The sequence below is a fragment of the Sceloporus undulatus genome, chromosome 1 (assembly GCF_019175285.1).
Source record: "Sceloporus undulatus isolate JIND9_A2432 ecotype Alabama chromosome 1, SceUnd_v1.1, whole genome shotgun sequence".
NCBI classification, from domain to species: Eukaryota; Metazoa; Chordata; class Lepidosauria; order Squamata; family Phrynosomatidae; genus Sceloporus; species Sceloporus undulatus.
In genome coordinates, this window is record NC_056522.1 from 292,526,765 (window position 1) to 292,549,456 (window position 22,692).

General features: G+C 40.3%; 1 protein-coding gene across 1 annotated transcript in view; it reads right to left on the minus strand.

The window, feature by feature from the left end:
- Positions 1 to 19,720, minus strand: part of PRMT3 (protein arginine methyltransferase 3) — a 102,257-nt gene extending 82,537 nt beyond the window's left edge. The window contains exons 1-7 of the mRNA XM_042475760.1: positions 19,520 to 19,720; positions 15,453 to 15,535; positions 13,974 to 14,023; positions 11,739 to 11,841; positions 9,580 to 9,733; positions 7,795 to 7,936; positions 3,156 to 3,221 (exon numbers count right to left, since the gene is read on the minus strand). Coding sequence (XP_042331694.1) covers positions 3,156 to 3,221; positions 7,795 to 7,936; positions 9,580 to 9,733; positions 11,739 to 11,841; positions 13,974 to 14,023; positions 15,453 to 15,535; positions 19,520 to 19,686 — 765 coding nt within the window. The 5' untranslated portion in view covers positions 19,687 to 19,720. The remainder of the gene's footprint in view (positions 1 to 3,155; positions 3,222 to 7,794; positions 7,937 to 9,579; positions 9,734 to 11,738; positions 11,842 to 13,973; positions 14,024 to 15,452; positions 15,536 to 19,519) is intronic.
- Between the last annotated feature and the right edge of the window lie 2,972 nt (positions 19,721 to 22,692).

Below are 22,692 nucleotides of genomic sequence, written 5' to 3' on the forward strand. Positions count from 1 at the left end.
TATTTTTAATATAATTTTATATTCTTTTAGGTGATTTAGGTGAAATTTTATTGTAATATTTTTTAAATCTTCAACTGCCTTCGGGGAGAAAGGTGGCATATAAAATAAAATAAAAGGAAAGAATTAAGCCTAAAATGCTGCAGAGCCACTGCTAGTCAATAAAGACAACAGACAATAGCTAAGAGGGAAATTGCTAAATACTGTAGCTAAAATGACTTTGCGTAATGCAAAAAAGCAAAACTCTTTCCCATACCAGTAACTTTTCTTCTCCATCTTAACTCGCACTTGCTAGAACACCAAACTGTGTTACTTATCAGAAAGAGTGAAAATAATGAAGGGGTGTCACAGGACCATTAAGAAACAACTATGCTCAAGTCTTGCATATCTTCAACAACATCTGTTCAATACATAATGAAGTAGATGTTTTCCTGGACACTACATTTCAGTAACAGAGAATTTGATAGGTACCACAGGCAGATATACAATAAAATGAACAGGGAGAGGTTCCTACAGCACAAAAAGAACAGTTCAACATGTTGAAGCACACCTTTTACCCAGAACTAATAATATGCACATGTGAAATGAAAAGGGAAAAAACAGCTTAGGGAAGTCTTGCATAAATAAAAATTCTGAACTTTCCAGAGACTACTTGAAAGCTTTTTCTAAGATGAATGTAAGGATGACTTCCTTTCACCAGCCTCCACTTTTCTTATGATTTCCATTTTTGCAGTCAAACTTACAGATCTATTAATTTAAAATATATACTGGGGGTATTTGGTGAAGAAGGCTTGTCTGCTCTCCTCTTTTTGCTTGTTTGCTCTTCATGCATACTCAGTAAGGGATGCTAGAGAGAGTGCTGTTTAACTTGCCTGTTGTAGGCAACTACAGCAAGATAGGCTAGAAGAAAATACCATTCTTTCCCAAATTACGTTTTACTGATTGTACTTTTTACTGAAGACATGTCACTGCAACACCCAGCCAAAGGCTGTATTCTGCAGTTCTCCTTTACGATCCCCACAATGCTAATGTCACTAAAAACTTCCTGCTAGATGGAGGATAAAGATGAGAAGGGGGTAGGCAGATGTGAAAAAGAGCTTAATCTCAAAGGCTCTGTTAACTAAAGTATGTCTGTATTTGTACTGACTGTTTACTACAAGGAAATATTTGCCATAAATCATTTCTTCTTCTTTCTGTTTGTTCATCAACAATTGAGATATAATGCTGTGCAGTGTGGTGGTAGTGGTTTGAGCACTGGACTACAACTCTGGAGAATAGAGTTCAAATACCTGCTTGACCATGGAGACCCAGTGGGTGACGTTGGGCAAGTCTCAAACAATTTCAGCCTCAGAGGAAAGGAAAGGCAACCCAGCTCTGAACAAATCTGACCAAGAAAACCCTGTGATAAGTTCATCTTAGGGTCGCCCTAGGCTGGAAAAGGCTTGAAGGCACACAATAAGAACTGTGCCAGATCTTCATAGCAGAAAAGTAGGACATCACAGTTTCTTCAAGAATGTTTAAATTTTGATGCAACAATGTAAGAGAGGCAGGAGCAACTACATTTTTTTCCACTGCTAGAAGATCAGAATTCCTTCATTCAAAAATGATCACATTCTAATACTGGGTATGTTATTTTGTTTGACGCATGCTGGTATGACAACATTTAAAAAATAAATCTGTCCATTTTTGTATGAAAATCAAAAAGTTCCAAAATAATACAAGCCAACAAGGCTATTAGTTCAGTTTTCAAAGTTATTATTCCTAGTGCTGACTTGAATCAGGGCAATTTAAAAATAATTAGACAAATGCAAATCGCAACAAAGATGTTTTGCTTGCAAAATGTGGAATTGAAGAGAAGCCCACAAAAAACAAATTTTAAATTTCACTGAACGTGGTTTTATTAAAAATGTTAGCCAATGATTCTTATACTCAATTGAATACATTGTAGAACAATTGAGAAGCAAACCAAAAACAATTTCCTTCATATTAAGCCAAACCCATAACTACACAGGAACAAGGAAATTGGTGTAGTATTCCTGGAACTGTATCTCCACAAACTAGGATCTCTGATTATGCACATTCCACTAAATTTAACTGCAAACCATATGCATCAATAGGCCCCAATCATCAGCTGTGAATCTAGTTTTAATCTAGTTTCTGTATTCCTCTCATACACAGTTGGTACTTTCCAGACTTCATACGCACAGCAACTGTGTTTTCCTACACTTTATTACAAAATCTATTATTTGTTTTATTCCACCACCACCACCACCACCACCCCACTTCTCAAATGTCAAAAACTAAGATACATATGGTGAAACTGATAAGGTGCAGCAGTCTGACATAGCCTTTTTAGTACAGGGTATACTCACAATTTTCTTATACAAACCCAAGGTTTTTATATTTTGAAATTTAATAAATATGCCAAGTAGTGTAATTTTAGCTGGTAACTAAGCTATTCATGGTGCAATTTATGTTGCTGAAGCAGTAAAATAAATCTAAGTTTAATATGAAAATAAATAATGAATATATTTCATTTTTCCTAATAAAAAAACCCTAGAGGGATTTAAAATTCTAAATTTCCAGAAATACATCATCTCTAAATATAACAGTAGAATATAGTGCCCAGTACAAATAAATTACCCCAAAAAGTGATGTTTTGTTTTGTTTTGTAAAATAAACTGTTGGAAATGTTCAATATATATGGGCATCAGTGAAAACAAGACAATAGTACTTGACATGTTTCCCGGAGGCAACTGCATTTGAATCTAATTCTTCATGAAGCATTTATCACACAATGAAAAGGTTAGGAAATAATGTAAATTACTGTAAATAAGTGTCCACACCTCTACATCAGCTGCTGTGTAAGAAAAGGAGACAAGAGAAGGTTCTATAAAACCATGCCATCATAATTAATGAACACTCAAGATAGCACACTGCACAGTGGCAATGCTGATCAGCTTTTCCCTTATCAGTACTTTGCACTCTCCAGCAGCTGCATAATGTTCTCTGTGCAATAGGACTCCAGTACATTCAATCAAAGCTTGTCAAAACATTATTCTTCCAGTTCTAGAAAAGAAGCCCCGTTCCAAGAAGCTTTTATTACCTTGGGTCACAAACTATAAGAACATCAAGAGTTTAAAAGTGTGCCTACTTACCTTATCTCTGAAGATGTGGGGATTTTCATATATGAAATCACGATAACTTTCTGTGCGTACTTTATCCTAATGAAAAAATGTTCAACATGAGTTATTTTAGTTACCACTGAAAAATTCCCCATCCCATTTCTTAAAATGATTTTCCAAGCATGATCACTTCCCAGAGTAAAGATTTTGTTCATGAAGTGGTGAATTAACTTCCTATATAGTCTATTAGTCAGCATTACCAAAATTACTGAGTATAAATAATTTGTAATACTGTACATTTAAGATTATTTTTTCTTCTGTCAGTTCAAAAGCAAAGGGTTAACTGCTAACACTGATTTTATGTTGTCCCTTATTTCAAGCACCATATTAGCAAAATGTTTCAAGATGGATTCAACAGCATTCTTCTTTTATCTAGGTTGCAGATATAACTGTGGTATAATAACTACTGCTCTCACTTTTATGACTATAACATGTCTACAGAACAAGATAAGCTGCTCAGTTTCTTGGACATGAATGAAGACTGCATGAACCTCCCCAGATGTTGCTGTACTGCATACTCATCATTCCTCACCGCTGGCTAAGCCCCTTTAGTCCAGCAACATCTGTAGGACCACACATTCCCCATGCCTATCCTAGAACAAACTTTATGGGTAGCTAGCACATAAACACCTGGAAAGATGCAAAGCCAGGTATCTGCAATGAAGATTTGTTAGCCACCATACAAAATACTATATTCAGAAAAAGTCTTCAGTGCTGAGTGTGCCAAGAAAGGTACTTGTGGTTTTCCCATTTGCGCACCTGAACAGATGTAGTATATTTATACGTGAGTTGGCTGAGCAACCAACATCATTCCTTTAATACCCGCAGGCAGGGAGACAAACTGTCAGCAAGCCATATGCTTGACTATTCCCGCAAAACAGCTAGAGAACCAATCAGCAAAGCTAAGGAAGCCAGTACTCGTGACTTTATTTTTAGCTCTTCATGACACTGGTAAAAAAAGGATAGAGCACAAAGAGAACAACTTCTTTAAAAAGTAAGAATTTCTGCTTGCATACAAATTAGACACTGCACCAGCTAGGACAATTTTATGCAGCAGCTAGCACTGTAAAACCTAAGGGCATAAACATAAAGTCACAATGAAAGCTACATAACCATGTAAATCTACTGGGTGACCCTGGGCAAGTCACACTCTTTCAGCCTCAGAGGATGGCAATGGCAAACTCCCTCTGAAGAAATTCACCAAGAAAACACAATACGTTCACCTTAGGGTTGCCATACTTAAAATTTAAAAAACAGAAATTGATAAATCAACCCGAAATGAGTATGCAAAGCAGGGGGTTGGACTGGATCGCCCTTGTGGCCTCTTCCAATTCTATGATTTTACAAATTTCAACATTCAACATTTCAACCATCAGCATAACTCTGTTATGCTGCCTTCTGCCCTATGAGGCACAGAAAACAGCAACCTGGGGGGGGGGGGGGGGGCTCTGCCTTTCCATCAGCAATGTCAAGATTATACAATGCCTTTTCCTGGGAGATCCAGCTATCCACCTCACTAGACATGTCCAGATGGCCATTTTAAATATCTCAGCTTGGATGTGCAGTTGCAGCATTATTCTTCAGGCACTTTAGATTTTAAGTTGATAGGCAGCTGCCTTGTTCCAACTTAGACCAACTGTCTAGCTAGTTCAATGGCCCAGCTAAAGCTCTCTCAGGCTTCCAAGAGGACTTTTTTCACTGTACATCAAATAGCCAGGGATCAAACTTGGAACCTCTTGCACACAAACCTCTAACATTTCACCATAGTCTTTATCAATTTTAATTATTTAATTATTGTTGCATTATACTAAATGAAAGCCACCCTTTGGAGCCAACCTGGGTAGGTGATATAAACATTTAATTAGATTTAAGAGTCATGATATTGCTTAATGAAAAGATTAATGGGAGGTACCTTTTTGTTAAATATGCAGTAACCTAATATTAAAAGTCTCTCTGTTAGTCACAAAAGCAGTCAGCTGCAAAGCATTCAGACTTCTGTCGTCACACTTTTTGGTGCCTTAACTTAACAGATTTTCAACTGCTGTCTTCAGTCTATGCACGGTTGCTCAGGAAAGTGCCAATCATTTCAACCCTTCAACATCAGTGCACTCTCTATTTCAACACAGTGCTAACAGTCAAACACTGTCTGCTAGGCAGTGCTAGGAAAACTGAATATAAATGAATAGTTGTTATTCTTTTAATAAGAAATCTATTTCAATACTGTAACAACCTAATTTTATTTTAATGTACCACTTTTCTATGTTTTTAATTATATTGATCTTTTAAAACTGTGAGCCACTCTGGTTCCCAGTTCTGGGAAAAGAGCAGGATACAAATAATAATAATAATAATAATAATAATAATAATTATTATTATTATTATTATTATTATTATTATTATTATTATTATTATTATTATTATTTGGTATCTGCAGAACTCTCCTCCAGCACCACACAGCCCAGTTTTATTTATTTATTGAAATTATATATCCAGCCTTTCTTGGAGATGAAATTCACAGCAGAAATATTGTAGTGCAAATGATGCTGATTTTGGTATGTATGCCAAGGTTCCCCCCACCAAAGATTTCAATGCTCACTCAGGGGCTGAACAGAGCGCTCCTTTCAGCACCGGATCAGGGCCACGGCAACTACATGTTGCAGTCCTGATCTGGCCTTTCCGCAGTGCAAAAAGGGGTACCATGGCTGCCAGTGCCATGGCTTTTTCACTCTGTGTCATCTGGACGCAGCGCTAGAGGAACACCATGACACCGGCCAGATGGTGGGTCACATGGCATCACGTCAGTATGGGGGTGGAGTCAGGCCGTGCATCGTGTAGACGCCATGCCCCCACCCCGCCCTGATGTCAGCCTTTCTCTGCCTTGATGCCGCCCTCTGTACATGAGGCTATGTAACCATGAATTCTTGTTCAGTTTTGTTCCTTATATATCAAGGCACAACTCAATACCCCAAAAGATCTCACCTGCAAAAGAAATAGTTTGGTTCCAAGTACCTCCCCACACCAGTGCTTGACTTCCTGCTTTTAAAAAAAGACCTCTTGGTTATTCACCCAGAGACAACAAGTCTTGAGGGAAGCAACAAGAAACAATGCCTTAGGTTGGTGCAGGAAGTGCTTAAGCTTTCTTAAGGCATTGCTTCTTGTTACTTCCACCAAGAATCGTTGAATGCATGAGTGATTAGATTAACCAAGTAAACTGATGTCACAAAGCAAATATTATGACCAGTCTATTCCTATAGGAAGTACAGTGTTACCCCGGGATACGAATGCGCCGCCTTACGAAATTTCCGGGTTACGAAAAAATCCAATTGAAAAAAACTGTTCCAGGTTACGAAGGTTATTTCGGGTTACGAAAGAAATTTTGGTGCTTTTCGGCGCTTTTTCGCACCAAATCGCGGCTTTTCCCCATTAGCGCCTATGGGGTTTCGGCTTGCGAAAGCCTTTCGGGTTACGAAAGCGGCGGCGGAACGAATTATTTTCGTAACCCGGGGTAACACTGTACAACGTCTTCAGTCACTTGCCTCAGGAATGCAGGACTAATCTAAACTAACCAAATCTAATATCAAAGTACAGTGGTACCTCGGGATACGAAATACCCAGGTTACGAAATTTCCGGGATACGAAAAAATCCCATAGGAAATAATTGTTCCGGGTTACGAATGTTTTTTTGGGTTACGAAAAAAATTTTGGTGCTTTTCGGCGCTATTTTACACGGAATCGCGGCTTTTCCCCATTAGCGCCTATGGCATTTCGGCTTACGAAGGCTTTTCGGGTTACGAAAGCGGCCGCGGAACGAATTAATTTCGTAACCCGAGGGAGCAGTGTATTTTAAATATAATGCTGTCTAGAATTTGCCCTTCCGTCATGTCTGTAACTAAAGTCAAAAGACAAAACTACACAATGCATCATTCATAAATATAACAGATAGACTATAGTCCACAAACAAGATCAAAATGAGAGAAAATATATTTTAATTGTTAATGTCTAGGTAGTGCTGACCATTGCACATGTGCAAACTGGATAAAATTAATTAGGGCCTCAAAGGGTTTGATAAAAAGTGATGTTTTGACTTGGCATCAGAACCACACACTACCATCTGTGCCAATCTTGCAAGGTTTTAAAAAGCTGGCAGGAGACCACACTCTGAAACATTTTTTTAAATCCAGAAAAGCCTGAACAGCAGCTAGGAGTGGCAAACTTTTACTTCCAGGTGCCCAAAGCTGTGGATGTGATAGCATGTTATGGCTCTTCAAAGAAGCTCAAATTGAGGCAAACCCACTCCATTTCAGGCTCCATAGCTAGCCCATCCCATCTGTAGGACTAGGATCACACATGGCTGTCTGTGAACCTTTAACTATCCAAAAACTGGAAGGTACTGCCAGACAGAGCATGACCCTTTGAATCCTAGTCAAGGTATTTATTCTTGTGTATCATTTTTTCCCTCACTGTTTGTCTTGTGTCTCTTATGAAAGCTTTCACCAAAGTAACTACCAAGCACAGACAGGGTTAAAAATGCAGCTACACTGCAGCACATAAAGCAGATAGCTTTGCTGCCATCTTTACAGATAGAAAGACATACTTCTCTTCATTTTCTAACCTTTATCATCTCTTCGTGGATACCATAGTGCCCATATGAGCTGAAGTAAACATCCTCCTCATCCTCCCGTAGGTCCGCAATGCTGCTGACTGATGAGCCACTTCTGACTTCTGTGTTCATCACAAAATCCTGGGCAAATTGCCTGCAATCAGTTTGAAACATACCCTTGAGATACAGGGATGGGACCATTAAAAAGGCAGGAGAATGTGTGGAGACAAAGCACTGGTTTCATAGAATAATCTTCTGCCTAAAGCATGCTGAAGCTCCCTCTGCTGGCTGCTGAGCAGAAACCTGCTATAGTACTTAAAACTTTGGTATTGGGTAGCTCAATATCAGTTACTTTTCTATCATTCAGATTGTACAGAACTTGGACTGGGAATTCTGACTAGCTGTTTTTATGAGCAATCTTCAAGGTAAAGGCCTTCAAGATAAAGTTTCCACTCATGGACACTTTCTTCAATCACAGAAATTCCAAACATATTGAAGATGTAAAAAATTATTTTGAAAGGTGCTTTTAGAAGACATGTAAACAGCTGGGAAGCAAGGGATGGAGATACCAAATTGTTCAACTCCTTTATGAAGTAATAACTTTTGAAATAATGCTTTTTAAGAATCAGAAGTATAGCGTATAGACTACTGATTTGTAACACTCTTACATCATTTCTGGGGTTTTTTGTCTCTAAAGAAACTGGAAAAATACTACATAGCTACTGTATTTTTGATACACTTCCATCATATGTTACATAAAGGGTATCATTAATATGACCAAAGTCCAGACTATCTAAAAAATTTGTCTCCTTTACATGAGCTAATCCGTGTTTTAAGATCCTGAGGGGAGGGTTTTCTCTCAGTTCCATCACCATCATAGCTATTCTTGAGGACAGAGTCTTCTTAGTGACTGTTCCCAGAATATGGAATTCCCTCCCATGGGTAATTACACTGGTCCCTCTCTGCCCTCTTTCCACTAATAAAAGCAAGCCTTTTTTTATTTAGGCAAGCCTTCAGATGTTAACTGATTACTGCAGAAGGATCTTTTAATGGGGGTGCTCTATTTTTATCTTCATTATGTTTTAATTCTTTTAAACTATTTTAAACTAGTGTTTTTTTAAATGGGGCAGCATATTATTTTTTAAATTTTTTATAATGCATGTAGTTTTATCTGTACTTTAAAAAAAACTGTTGCTGTAAACTGGACCATTCTGGGAGAAAGGTGGAATATAAATTAAATAAACAATTAAGTGTATGGTGGACAGAGTCATGCTCAGTCCCTTCACTGCAACTTAGCACACAGCTTATCGTTTATGTACGTTTAGGACCAAGACACTCTTGGTACCAAGTTTAGCCAATACACACACACACTGTTAATAAAACTGCCTATGACTGCTCTTACAGTCCAGTGAATAAAACCTTTTGCTTATTTTCATTTGGCTTATTTAAGTCCACAAATGGTTCTAAATAAGCATGGGCTAAGCTTAAAGCAACATAGTAAAGTTGATAAACAATATAATGTCAGCAACTATTGTTATTTTAAAACTTCACTTTTCCAAATAGTAAACTCTGCCTATTACCTTACAAAATGTGATTTGGCAGTAAATTAATGGCAAGTCATGTATTTGAATTTTATAGAAAGCCTACTATCTTCTCCCTAATCCATTCAGTGAAATTAATACATTGTTGAACTTCTAGTAAACTTTTCAACACTACCATCAACCTAGCTTAATATTATACATTCAAAATTGTTTCTAAGATTATGAAAGAGAAAAAAATACTCAATAAAATCAATACCTCATTTTTTGAAGATCCTCTTGGGCTCTGGCCAATGCATCTTCTGCCTGTTCAGCTCTTTGCTCTGCTTGTTTCAAAAGTTCAGAGAGAGATGAAGCTTCAGTTAGACCATTAGGGTAAGACACACTGGTGGAATGAAGAAGATCATCTATATCTGAAAAAGAACCAATAAAATTTACCACACAATATGCAAATATTAAGATTTATGGGGGCTTGAGGATCTAAAGAACTGTATGATTTCTGTATGCCTAAGGGAACTCTGAACTATGTTTATAAATGCTCAAGTCCTACTCATGCTTTTGTATTATATTTGATTTTGCTGTTACCCTCCTCAATCCGCAAAAGGGAGAGGCGGGATACAAATAAATATTATTATTATTATTATTATTATTATTATTATTATTATTATTCATGAACCAGGAGAAAGTAACATGAAAAAACCCCCTCTGGCAGGAGCAGTCATTACTACATGTAGAGCCTGCCAAAGGCTGAGAAGAAGAAATTTTTCCATGCTACTTTTTCCAAGATTCTGTCCCAATCCTCAACCTGCACAAGTCAAACATATTAAATGAAAGAATATTCCACATTAGGTGACCCCACCCTCAAATTACCTTTCTCCTGTTCAGCAAAAATACAAGCAGAAAAATGGGACCAGATGAATGTGTGCTACACACCCATGATTGCCACAAACATCTGAGTTATCAACAAAAGGAGTGTCTCAACTTGGATGCTGAAGTGCCCCAAAGCAAGGTATTTCAGTCTCACCCAAGAGCAATTCAGATAGCTCATACAGTGGCCCCTTGTTATCTGCTGGGGTTTGATTCCAGGATCCCCCATGGATAACAAAATCCATGGATGCCCAAGTCCCATTAAATGCAAAGGCATAGCAAAATGGTGTCCCTTATATAAAATGGCAAAATCAAGATTTGCTATTTGGAATTTATACTTTTTTTGAATATTTTCAAGTCATGGATGTTTGAATCTGTGGATAAAATAATCTGTGGATAAGGAGGGCCAACTATATAGGAAAACAGTGGGGAGACGCAGAAGAAAATCAGCAGGATCTCTATCCTCAATGTTGAACATAACTGAGGGCCAGAACAGATCAGCATAAAAAGCCAGCTTGGAAGTATGGTGTATACATGATGCACACCTCCAAGATTCCCAGAAGTTGGCTTCACACCACCTGACTGCCCAAATGCAGGCCGGCTTCCAGGCGCTCTAGTGGCGCGACATTTAGACACCACACGCCGCCAGAGCACCTTAAAACTGCTTTCAGCTGTGGCAGGACCAAAAAGCTGGCTTTATCCCTGGATAATGTAATTAGGATCTCTACTACATTTGGCAGAATGCCATGCTTATCCAAAACCAGCTCCTGGATAACAGATATTTTAACAGATCTAGCTTCCAGCAGAATTTTCAAACCACAGGTCCTCATATATACAAGCAGAGCACAGGTGATAAGAGAGATTCATGTTTTTGTGGTTTTTTTGGGCTATGCGGCCATGTTCTAGGAGAGTTTATTTCTGATGTTTTGCCAGCATCTGTGGCTGGCATCTGTGCCAGCCACAGATGGTGGTGAAACATCAGGAATAAATTCTTCCAGAACATGGCCACATAGCCTGAAAAACCCACAAAAAACTATGGATGCTGGCCATGAAAGCCTTTGACTTCACAGAGATTCATGTTATTTTCCATTTTGCTTTTTCAACAAACAAGGCACTCATGGTGGCTAGAAATAATATTCAAATAAAAAACAAACATAACAAAATTAAACACAATTAAAACATATCACTGAAAAGGAAAGAAAAAAGTCCTGCGCTTGGAAGGAGCTCCAGAACTTGGAAATAGTAATTGAATCTGATTTATATCTCCATCAAACATGCCTCTGAAGGCTGTGGGACCAAGAAAAAGGCCTCCTCAAAAGATCTTAAAATCCAGGGAGGTTTGAAATGGAAATTATGTCCTTTAAGCCATTAGGCAGATTCACCAACCCACATTCTTGTTATAGTTTTGTAAGTTACAGAAGTCTATTATGTACGTCTATTATGTCTACCTTATTCAGAAAGAACAAACCAATACTTTAACCCTCATCCATATGGAAATTGCTTATTTTGCTTAAAGATGTCACTTGAATGTGAAGTTAAATGATACCCTACCAAACTGAAGTAAGAGGTCATCTTCCAACACAGGTTTCAAATATTTATCTTCTTCCCAAGGAAGTGGAAAACTCACAGAACTAAAATACCCCGCTGTTGGTTTCTGGAACAGAAAATGGACATGAGCATTCTCAGCATTTTTAATCTACTCAGTATGCTAAAGCATCCTTATAGAGACCACTGAATAGGACTAGACAAGACAATGTTAACTCAAAGCAGTGCTATCATGAGAGTTGGTCACATTTGTTTAGAAAAGAGTTCTGTAAAAAGCTGTGTCTGTACTATTGCTATCTGTACATTAACTACGAATTAGAATACTGGCAGTCCTGCAGAGTGGACAACACTCATTTATATTAATTGTAAGAAAGTAGAAAGCTATTAAAATTTAAGATGACATGCAAATATAATATGAATTGCATGCAGAAACCACCTGTGACTGGGTTGTATCCAGGGCATACTGAAACAGTGAATTTAATCTTACCATAGCCAAGTTCCTAGTTGCTTTTCCAGTTTGTTTAAGCCTGGTAATTTTTGTGACAGTACATTTTCCCTCCTAGTGCCAAGCCACAGTAACTGCCCTTTGAATTTCCAAGACAACCATTCCCATCTCATGATTGGTAAATCCAACATCTTTAAGGAACACTGGCAGGCACAATTACAAAAAAACCACAAAAACAAAAAAACACCAAACTACTAACTTAGCAACCATGTAGCAAATTCAAACAATAAGCTTATCCATGATAATAAGTAGTACATTTCAACACACTCTTATAGTAATTTATTCTGCAAAAGCATGATCTTTATGAACTCTGCACAAACTGCAGGCTGTTCTATCTTTCCCCTTTGTTGCAGGAGTTGTTTTATACTAGCCACCATGACATGCTTACTGATATGCTTCCATAGCATATCAGTAATAGTGGATGCTCTTGTACATTCTTCAACAGCTTCTGAATTTAATTTTGAATGAATGAATGAATGCCTTTATTTCAGTTAACAAACCATAGGCAGTATAAAAGCAAATCATCAACAACAGCAACAAATTAAATAACAGAAAGAGTAGTACATACACAGCATATAAGTAAAATACATTATAACAGGGAGTTTGCTAATAGACTCGCCACTTCATAGTCCAACCCACCCCAATTTTCCATAAGTGTTTGAGCCAGGAGAGGACATCACTACTCCCCTTTATAACACATGACTTTACAAACCTTTATAGCAGAGAAAATAAACTTTGAGATTTCCTCTCTGATCAAAGCTTAACTCTGTGGCAAGCAGCTAAGAGAATAACTATGGACAGGTTTCATAATGCACACGCAAACTTAATAAATGGTATGTACAGTGGGGTCTCGTTATCTGGGGGCTTGTAATCCATAGATTTCAGCATCCATGGAAGGCAAGCACCCATTGTCACCAATGGTGGCATGTGCACATGGCAGCGCCACCATTAACTACCAATTGCACCATTAACTACCAATCCCAGCTCCATCACCACCCCCTCAGGCAGCTGAGGGGGCTCCCGCTGGGCCACAGTGCAACTGACCGAGAACAGCAAGTCCCACTTCTAGAAAGCCAAGTTCTACCTGGTGATGTTGCCACTGCTATCTTCCTCCTCCTATTTGTCCTCCTCGTCATTTTCTTCCTCCTTCTCCTCTTTGTAATTGCTCCTGCCACCTGAGAAGAGCAGCTTCTGCTGGTGGCTGCACAGCCCTTCGAGCACTCGCCTTGATCCAGCAGAAGCTGCTTTTCTCAGGTGGTAGGAGTGATTGCAAGGAAGAAAAGAACGATGACAAGGAGGACTACTAGGAGGAAGAGGAGGAGGAAGAGAGCAACGGTGGCAGCTGCAACAGCAGCAGGTTGGACGTGGCTTTCTACTTCATGAAGTCCCACTGTCCCCAATGGCAATGCAAACATGTGCACGTGCCACCACTGGGGACAAAAGGGACTTGAACATCCACAGATTTTGGTGGCGGGGGGGGGGGGGGGGCACTTCAGAATGGATTCCCCGCAGACACCAAGGTCCCACTGTATATACATTTTGTAAAGTATATGTCACAAGTCTGAGAGCCAGGGAATCTTATGGTATATTTAAAATGAGTATATGCTGTAGTTTCTCAGGAAACTATTACTAAATCCCAGACAAATTCTCCAGTCCATAATTCTGAAAATACAGTACAGTTTTAATACAAGTCTTGTTAATAAACTTGAGGTTTTCAAGAATATTTGAGTACTTACTTCCGCCCTAATAAAGTTTATTAGCTTGATGTAATTGTAGAAGTCAAGTCCTGAAAGAGGAGAGAAGGAAAAGAACAGAACTGCATTTAAACAAGTTGATTAACTTTTTTCTATATTTGCTATTTGTATCTGGACATCTTATTGTTGAACTATTTCATCACATACTTTAAAAGTAGTTGCAAAAATATGCACAAACCTAAATCCACTGACGCTTGGTAGGCTTACGTCTGCATTTATTGATTGATATAATTGATTTACACCTCACATTTCACATTTATTGATTGGTTTTATTAATATTCTTCCTTTACGAATTTGAAATATCTTGATAGCAATAAATAAAAAATTAAACTTCAGAATTTTGGCAAATCCATCAAAACAATAAGTGGACAGGTTACAGGGCTGGTTCTCTGCAAGGTATATGGGAGATCACATCGTATTGTTTCTCTTCTGAAAACCTATTGAGAGATGTTTGTAGCAAATACACATGGGGGGGGGCAATTTCAACCATGGTTTTTTGCCTTATCTGAGCCATTTTAGCCAAAGAGATTTTTTTCCAAAAAAAAAAGGAGGATCAGGAAATCACTTCCAGGTGATTCTTGTTGACAGAACCTAAACTGCTGGGTGCTGGGGGGGGGGGATAAAAATGCTACCCAGACAGTTGGAGACAAAAATGTTTGTCCAAAATCTGGGAGGCACACAGAGCCAACTTTCTTTCTAACCTTTACTGAAAACCTTGTTCATAGGAAGAAGTCAGTTGCCAAAGACTTGCTGAATACAAAAGTCTTTGCATGCTGGTGAAAGGTTGTGTTGTTGTGGGGAGGGGTCATTTAGCTGCCTTCAGTGTGGCGGTCATTGAGAAAGCCCTCTCACATGACACCAAATGTCTTCTGAATTTCAAGTAATCTTTTTCAACAGAGCATTTACGTATTTTTGTGCAATAAATTATAGATTGCACTAGATGCATCTAATAATGTTTGGAATCTGGATTAAATCCCACTGTTAGTCCCAACTACACAGACCACACACAGGTGTGTTGACATACAGACATGCTCTATCTTCTTGGGTTTTTTTAGGTCCAGAAATAAAGTAATGCCGGTTACAGACAGCCAAAATAAGCTGCTCGAGTCACAGTGGAGGTATGGTGTTTCAATGATGCATGCTTCCTAAGAGTCCAGAAGTCGCACCAAAGCCATGCTCCAGCCCTAGGACTGGAACGTGGCTTTGGTATGGCTTCTGGACTCTTAGGACGCATGCATCATTGATGAACACCTATACCTCCACTGTGACTCGAAGCAGCTTTTTTTGGCTGTCATCCCTTTATGGTCTTCTTTTATCAATAAACAATATTTCAAATACTGTCGGGAAAAGTAGGCCACCATACATTTTATGATATTCAACTTAAGCTTTGATCTTTAAAATGTAAACTTGTGGGGAACTAACCAGATACTGGAACTACATAAAGTACAGAGGTAAACTTACTGTGTTTATGAACCACCGTTCCAATACTGAACCCATGGTCTAACATACAGTGGCCAAAAACATCTTCTGCTGAACAGAAAGACCTTGAAAAAACAAGTAGAAAGATTTTAATATATACACTGCTAATATGCTAATACGGTTTTAAAATAGTTTCTAACTGCATCACGAAATAGAAAGATACAAAGCCCCTATAAGCCTAAATCCAGTTGCTACTCCCAATTACAGCAGACCCACGGCATCAACTGAGTAATTCTTACTGATTCAATGGTTACTCTAGCTGGAACAAGCAACTAGATTTAGGGCAAAACTTCCATGTGAGAAGAAAGTATTTGGACAATTATGGAACAACACATAGCACTAACTTCAGGAGTATGCAAAGGAAACAGATGAAAATCTGGAATCAGGAACACTGCTCAGCACAATAGTGAAGAACAAACTTTGCCACATAAGAGAAAAATCAGGGAGAATGAAAAGAGAAGTACTGGTTGACACATAAGTTCAAAAAGAACCAAGCATGCAAAATCCCCTTCGCTGGCTGTACTCTTCACTTCATGTAAAGAACCCTGCTGCAAAGTTCATCACCACTGTTTATGGTCATCCCTATTTATCGCTATGCACAGACTCTGACAGATCCACTTAACACAGGTGCGATGAACAGCCAGCAATTCCCCAAGTTTTAAAGCTGCAAAGATGCCCCATGATTATCTGCACAATAATCCCTGACACCTCCTTACTGCTAAAGGTGAGATGCCTGAGAGTTGATTGAAAACTGAATGGCTCAGACAGGCAAACTTCTATTGGCCTTTCCCAACCCATAGCAAGAAGGGCTTAGTGTAAAAAAACAACTCTTGAGTATTGAGTGTTCAGCTAAGTGTTAAAAAAAACAAGTACAAGAAATGGAAAAATTGGGAAAGTGACAAAGAGAAATTCAAACATATAGCCATTATACAGTATGTAGGGGAAAAGTAAGAAAAGCTAAAGCACAGAATGAACTTAAGTCTTGCCAGACAGATTAATAACAATAAAAGGGGTTTTCTAGTTACGTCTGCAGCAAAAGAAAGAACAAGGCAATAGTAGGGTCGCTGTGTGGAGAAGATGGCCAAGTACTAACTGGGGATAGAGAAAAGGCAAAACCACTCAACACCTTCTCTGCCTCAGTTTTCTCTAAAAAGGAAAATAGTGCACACCCTGAGGAATGAAGATCGGGGGGTATAGTGGGGGAAATGCAGCACAGAATAAGTAAAGAATTAGCACAGGAATTCAAGTCTCCAGGGCCAGATGAGCTACATTCAAGGATATTAAAAGAACTCGCAGATGTAATTTCAAAACCACAGACAATAATCCTTGAGAATTCTTGGAGAAGAGGAGAAATCCCCACAGACTGCAAGAGGGCAAATGTTGTCACGTCTTCAAAAAGGGGGAAAAAGAGGACTCAAATAATTATCACCCACTCAGCTTGACATCAGTATCTGGAAAGACTCTAGAGCAGATCATTTAACAGACGATTTATAATTACATAGAAAACAATGCTGTCATTATTAAGACTCAACACAGGTTTCTCAAAAACAAATCATGCCAGACCAAAATCTCTCAAATAAGAGCCAACCTGGATGGCGATATTACTGTAGAGGCTGTGAGTGAGGTGTTCAGCAACTCCGTGAACAGGATTACACTGGATCAGTTTGAGTCTGAGTACTGAGGACATGGACAAGCTCCTTGGAAGTGTGAAGAAGACAACTTGCCCACTCGATCCCTGCCCTTCATGGCTGGTCGTCCAAGGAACAGATGCACTTAGGAGTCACTTAAGACATATCATAAATGCATCTCTTGTCTAAAAGAAGCGGTGGTACAGCCACTTCTGAAAAAAACCCTCCCTAGATCCCTTGGACATTTATTACAGACTATTCACCTCCTGTTTTTAAGCAAGGTGATCGAGAAGGTTGTTCCTCTTCAACTCCAAACAGTCATGGATGATTTTAAAAAGCTTGTTTTGATGGTCCATAAATGAAGAGCCAGTGTGGCGTAGTGGTTTTAGTGTTGGATTCTGGAAACAAGGGCTCATATCCCTGCTCTGCCACGGAAACCCTCTAGATGACCTCAGACAAGTCAGTCTCAGAGGAATGCAATGGTAAACCCACTCTGATTAAATACCAAGAAAAACCCATGACAAGTTCACCTGAGGATTCCAATAGGTCAGAAACACAACAAAACCAACAGCAAATCCATCTGTCAATATCATCTTACTTAAAAAGAACTTTGTTGGTTTTAAAATGCTTTTGGGTATTTTATGTTGCCAGTTCCTGACACTGTAAAATATTTCTTCTGATTTAAATACTTTAAGAGTTTTAAAGCTTATAAACACGCATATAGCCCTGAATCCTGTTTAACTTCAGTAAACTCACTGAATCAATGGAATTTACGGATGTGTTGACTTACTATTCATCAAATTGACTGAGTAACCAACAGGGTCCCAACCAAATTTCCTGGCCTTTATTATAGTTATGACACAAGAAATAGTAACACCAGCACTGGACAGTGGAGCAGAAGCAGCTGCTCTTAAACCCAAAACCGGCATCTGAAGATGCGGACTAGAGTCCAAAAAGGCACACCTCCCAACTGTCCCAATTAATCTTCTGTCACTCCGCGTTTTCATCTGCTCTTAAAATGTTCCGGTTTCTCTCTCTTCCTCCCACTTCCCCCTTCATTTTGGCTTACTTCAACTGCAGCAAAACTGAGTTCAAAGTGCAAGAGCAGTGTGCCCTCGGTTAACTCCGAAGCGGGGAGAGATCAAGGAATGGAAACTTGCATTTCCCAGTTGTTCCTGTATGCCTTGAAATCATTTCTGAGTTATGGAGATCCCAAGACAAAGCTATCATGGGGTTTTCATGGCTCGACTTGTTCGGTGGGGACAGAGGAGTTTCCATTGCTGAGAGAGAGAGTGTGTGCCTTGCCCAATGTCGCCTTGTGGGTTTCCATGGCCAAGCAGTGATTCAGATCTTGGTCTCCCACATTGTAGTCCAACATCTAAACACTAGGCTCAGGTAAAAGCAAACTTCTGCAGCCTCTCTCATCTTCCAAGATAACAGAATAGTTACTTTTTTGGAACAGGATTCACAGAGTCCCTAAACAGCACCTCCACTAAATGGCTGGGTTATTCTGGGATTTAGACCCCACAATTATCTTATTGAAGGTCTGCTTCTCTCCATATATCCCCACACAGCTTCCTAGACCCATGGCAAGCCAGACGCATAGAGATGTACATGTGCTATTAATGAAAAATGAATGAATAGATGGACGAAAACAAATTGAGGCGGAGTGGTTAAAACTCAGAACATTACTTATGCTCAGGAGCTGAGGATTTCGGTGCTGAAATGTGAAATGCACCAGAGCAAAAGCTGTTATTCTAGGTCATGTCAAATGTTCTGCTTTGGGATGTAAACAACTCCAAATGGCTCCAGGTTTTAAGCTGCCGTCCCAAATAAAAGGAAGTACTGCATATCAACAGTCTGAGGAGAGTTGAACAAAACACAGAGATGAAAGAAGGACTGATGGCTGAGAGATGCATGTTAGGGCTTCCAATGAATATACAGGTGTAGAAATGTTTAATTCAGTGTGACCCAGGAAAGTGTGATTTGCTCAAAACACTATAAAAGCTTGGTTTATTTCAGGATGAAGGTCCCAGCAATTTGGAAGAATTTCCTGCTGGGAAGAATGCTGCCCTTGAAAAAGGACCTGCTTCCTCTCAGCTCCTTGGTCTCCTTCTGGTTTCTGGTTAACATTCTGGCTTTCAAGATGTGAGGAAGGGGGTGCCTCCAGAAGGCCCTTTGGAAGACTGGCGAACGGAATGGCGCCTTGGCCCTTGCTGCGGGCACTCCTTCTCCTTCCTCCCGACAGACACAAGCGGGGTCTGCCCTGCCCTTCCACACCGCCCCCACTGCCACGGCTGAGTGCTGTGGGATTCTGGGACCTCTAGTCCTTCTCTCTCGGGCGCCACAGCTATCTGCAATCCCAGGATTCCACAGCACTGAGCCATGGACGGAGTCCCCAGAAAGCTCTCTCCTGCGCACCTGGGGCAGAAAAGGCAGGGCGCCCCGCGGGCGGATCCCTCCGGCCCCTCGCCTCCCTCCTCCTCCTCCCAGGCCTCCTCCTCCTCCTCGCCGCCGCTGTCGGACGCTCCAGGCTCCGCTTCCCAACCGGGGACGAAGGAGGAAGAGCGAGGCCCAAGCGCCGCCATCGCCGCCGCTGCCGCCGAGGAGGAGCCCGCGTGCCCAGCGCCCCACGTGACCAGCCTCTTCTCGCTTCCGGGTGACGCTTCCCGGCGCCGGCCAATCAGAGAAAGAGAGTGGCGGAAGAAGAAGGCGCGTCTGTACGGCGAAGGGAGCGGGACAAACTTCGTCAGAAGGACGGCCCTTCGAGAGAGCGCAGTGACTGAGGAGACTCCAGGAGGATTCCTCATCTCTGCTTTCTTCCGCCTGTGTTTGGAATTGCCATGATGAGCAGCACTTCACCTTATGAGGGCATTGGAAGTGGGTGCGTTCCTGCACGGCCGAAAGGGACTCGCCTGGGAGCGCTAGGGTTCTGTGGTTAAGGCTGCATCCTGAATCTGTGACCAAGGCGCCACAGAAGCGTAGGGCGTATCCAAATTAAAGCTAAAAGCCCTCGTGGAAATGTCACCAAATGGAGGGAGGGCATCTTGACATTCCTCCTGCGCAGAAGGTTGACCCCTTGGTCATCATCATTCATTAGGAGTCATGCAGTTTGACCCCACTTTAACTCCCATGGCTCAGTGCTATGGAATTCTGGGATTTGTTGTGAGGCCATGGCTCTCTGACACAAAAGGCTAAATGCCTCACAGAACTGCAGATCCCGGGATTCCATAGCATTGCACCATGGCAGTTAAGAGGCTGAGAGAGTGTGACTTCCCCAAGGTCTCCAGAGGCATAGCCCCAATGCTCAAACCATCAGCCGCACTGGCCCTCATGGTGTTTAGTGGGAGAGCTTTTCTACCATGTTTTTTCCACGGAATGGGTTAATTAATTATTATTTATCAATACAAGGTGGTAGACATGGTTGTAGACACACTCACTCTCCATTCTGGCCCATGCCCTGGTGGTCTCATGACTTGATGACTGTCACATCCTTTTGGCTGGGCTTCCTCTTTCTCACCTCCGTCCTTTAATTTCTGTCCAGCATTCAGCTGCAGGCATTATCACATCTGCCCCCTGCTCTGACCAGATCTCTCCTTTATTATCATCCCTTCACTGGCTCCCCCTCCCTTTCCACATTCAGTACAGTTCACCCTTTCTTTACTCAGAGGATCCATTCCGGACTCCCCTGTGTAAAATAAATACAGCCTATGCTTGACCCCCATTTATCCCTATGGGATGCGCCACCCCTTCTCCCCGCGTCGCTTTAAGCATATGCTGAAAGCCACGTAAAGTGCACCCATGTATAAGCTCCTGTTGATTTTTAAAGCCCTCCATGGGCTGGCCCCTCCTCATTTATCAGACCTCCTTTCTCCTCACCTTCCCACTCATGCTCTGTTCTAGTAGTCAAGGTTTGCTGTCCCAGCCTAGGATCTCCACTGCCCTGTTCTGGATTCGTCCCTTTTCACTTGCTGCCCCTCACTCCTGGAACCTCTTTCCCCCATGAACACGGGTCATCACTTCTTTAACCAGTTTCAAAACTGAGTTGAAGACCATCCTGTTCAGAGAAACATTCCCAGGCATTGTGTGACTATTATTTGCTATTTAATGTTTTTAATTTGTAGCCTGCTTTACTTTATTGAACCCTTTCCTGTATTGTTATGTATTATGTATCATGCTATTATTTCTTAGCTTGTACGCCATGGGCAGGTTTACATTATCTGTCTTATTGTTTGTATGTACAGCTGTGTCAATATACAGTGCTATATAAATAAAGCATAATAATAATAAATAATAAGTCCCGCGGTCTCATCTCGTACATGAGAAGAAGATACATAGAAAAAGGATGCCATGGACGGCTGTCCATGCCAAACAAAAAGCCAAACAAATGGGTGCCGGAAGAGATCAAACGTGAAATCTCACAGAAAGCCAAGATGATTAAATAGAGGGTTTTGTGTACTGGTCACAACATGAGAAGGCAGGACTCATTAGAAAAGACAATGATCCTAGGAAAGGTAGGGGGCCTCTGGGGCTTCCTCTCTTTCTCTTGTTCTCAAGGCAGGACTCCCTAGAAGAAACAATAATGCTATGGAAGATAGTGGAAACAGAGGAAGACAACACATCTGATAGTCCTCATAAAGAACAAGAGAAAACTCTTAGAACAGAACAGGGCAAGAGGAAACTGTTATTATTATTATTGATGGCACTATCATGGTGTCACACACCCCCCTTTGATCTCCTAACATGTCACACCACATCGAATCCTTAGTAATGCTTTTTTGTACTAATGTTACTCGTAAATCATAATTCCCATATACCCTGAATGTAATTTTAATAGTTCTGACATAAACAACTAGCAAAATTAAAATTCTACCATCAAATTACAGTATCATATGCACAACCTAAATGTATTTACAAATACACAATGAAGATTTGGTTTAAATGTGATGTTGTTAAAGAAAATTTAAAAAGAATAAACATTTCAAAATTTTCATTTTTAATTTTCATTAAAAAAATTAAAATTTTGAAATTTGAAATTTTTAATTTTGAAAAATTCTGGTAGCACTCCTTTCTCTCCCCAGTGAGCTTTCCCTCCCTCCCACCATCTCTTAAAGCATTTTAAAGGGAAGCAGATGAATGCCACAGCCTGCTCCTGCAAAAATGTAGGTGACTGAGGATCAGTGGTGTTACCCCACCTGCCTTTTAGGGTGTTGCCTGGTGTGGTCCACACACACACACACCCCAGTGTGTCTTTACTCGGCTGTCGTATTTTGAGAAGGTATGACTCATTATAAAAGACAACTATGGCCTGATACAGACAGGTCAAAATAAAGCTGCTTCGAGTCACTTTGGAGGTATGCTGTTTAAATGATACTGCACCTAAGGAGTGGAGTGCAGCTTTGTTGCAGCTTCCAGACTCTTAGGACGCGTGCATCATTGAAACACCATACCTCCAAAGTGACTTGAAGCAGCTTTATTTTGGCCTGTGTGTACAGGGCCTATGTTAGGAAAGATAGAGGGAAATAGAGAGGAAGACCACATGCGAGATGGATGGGCTCAATTAAAGAAGTCACAGGTATGAATCTGCAAGAACT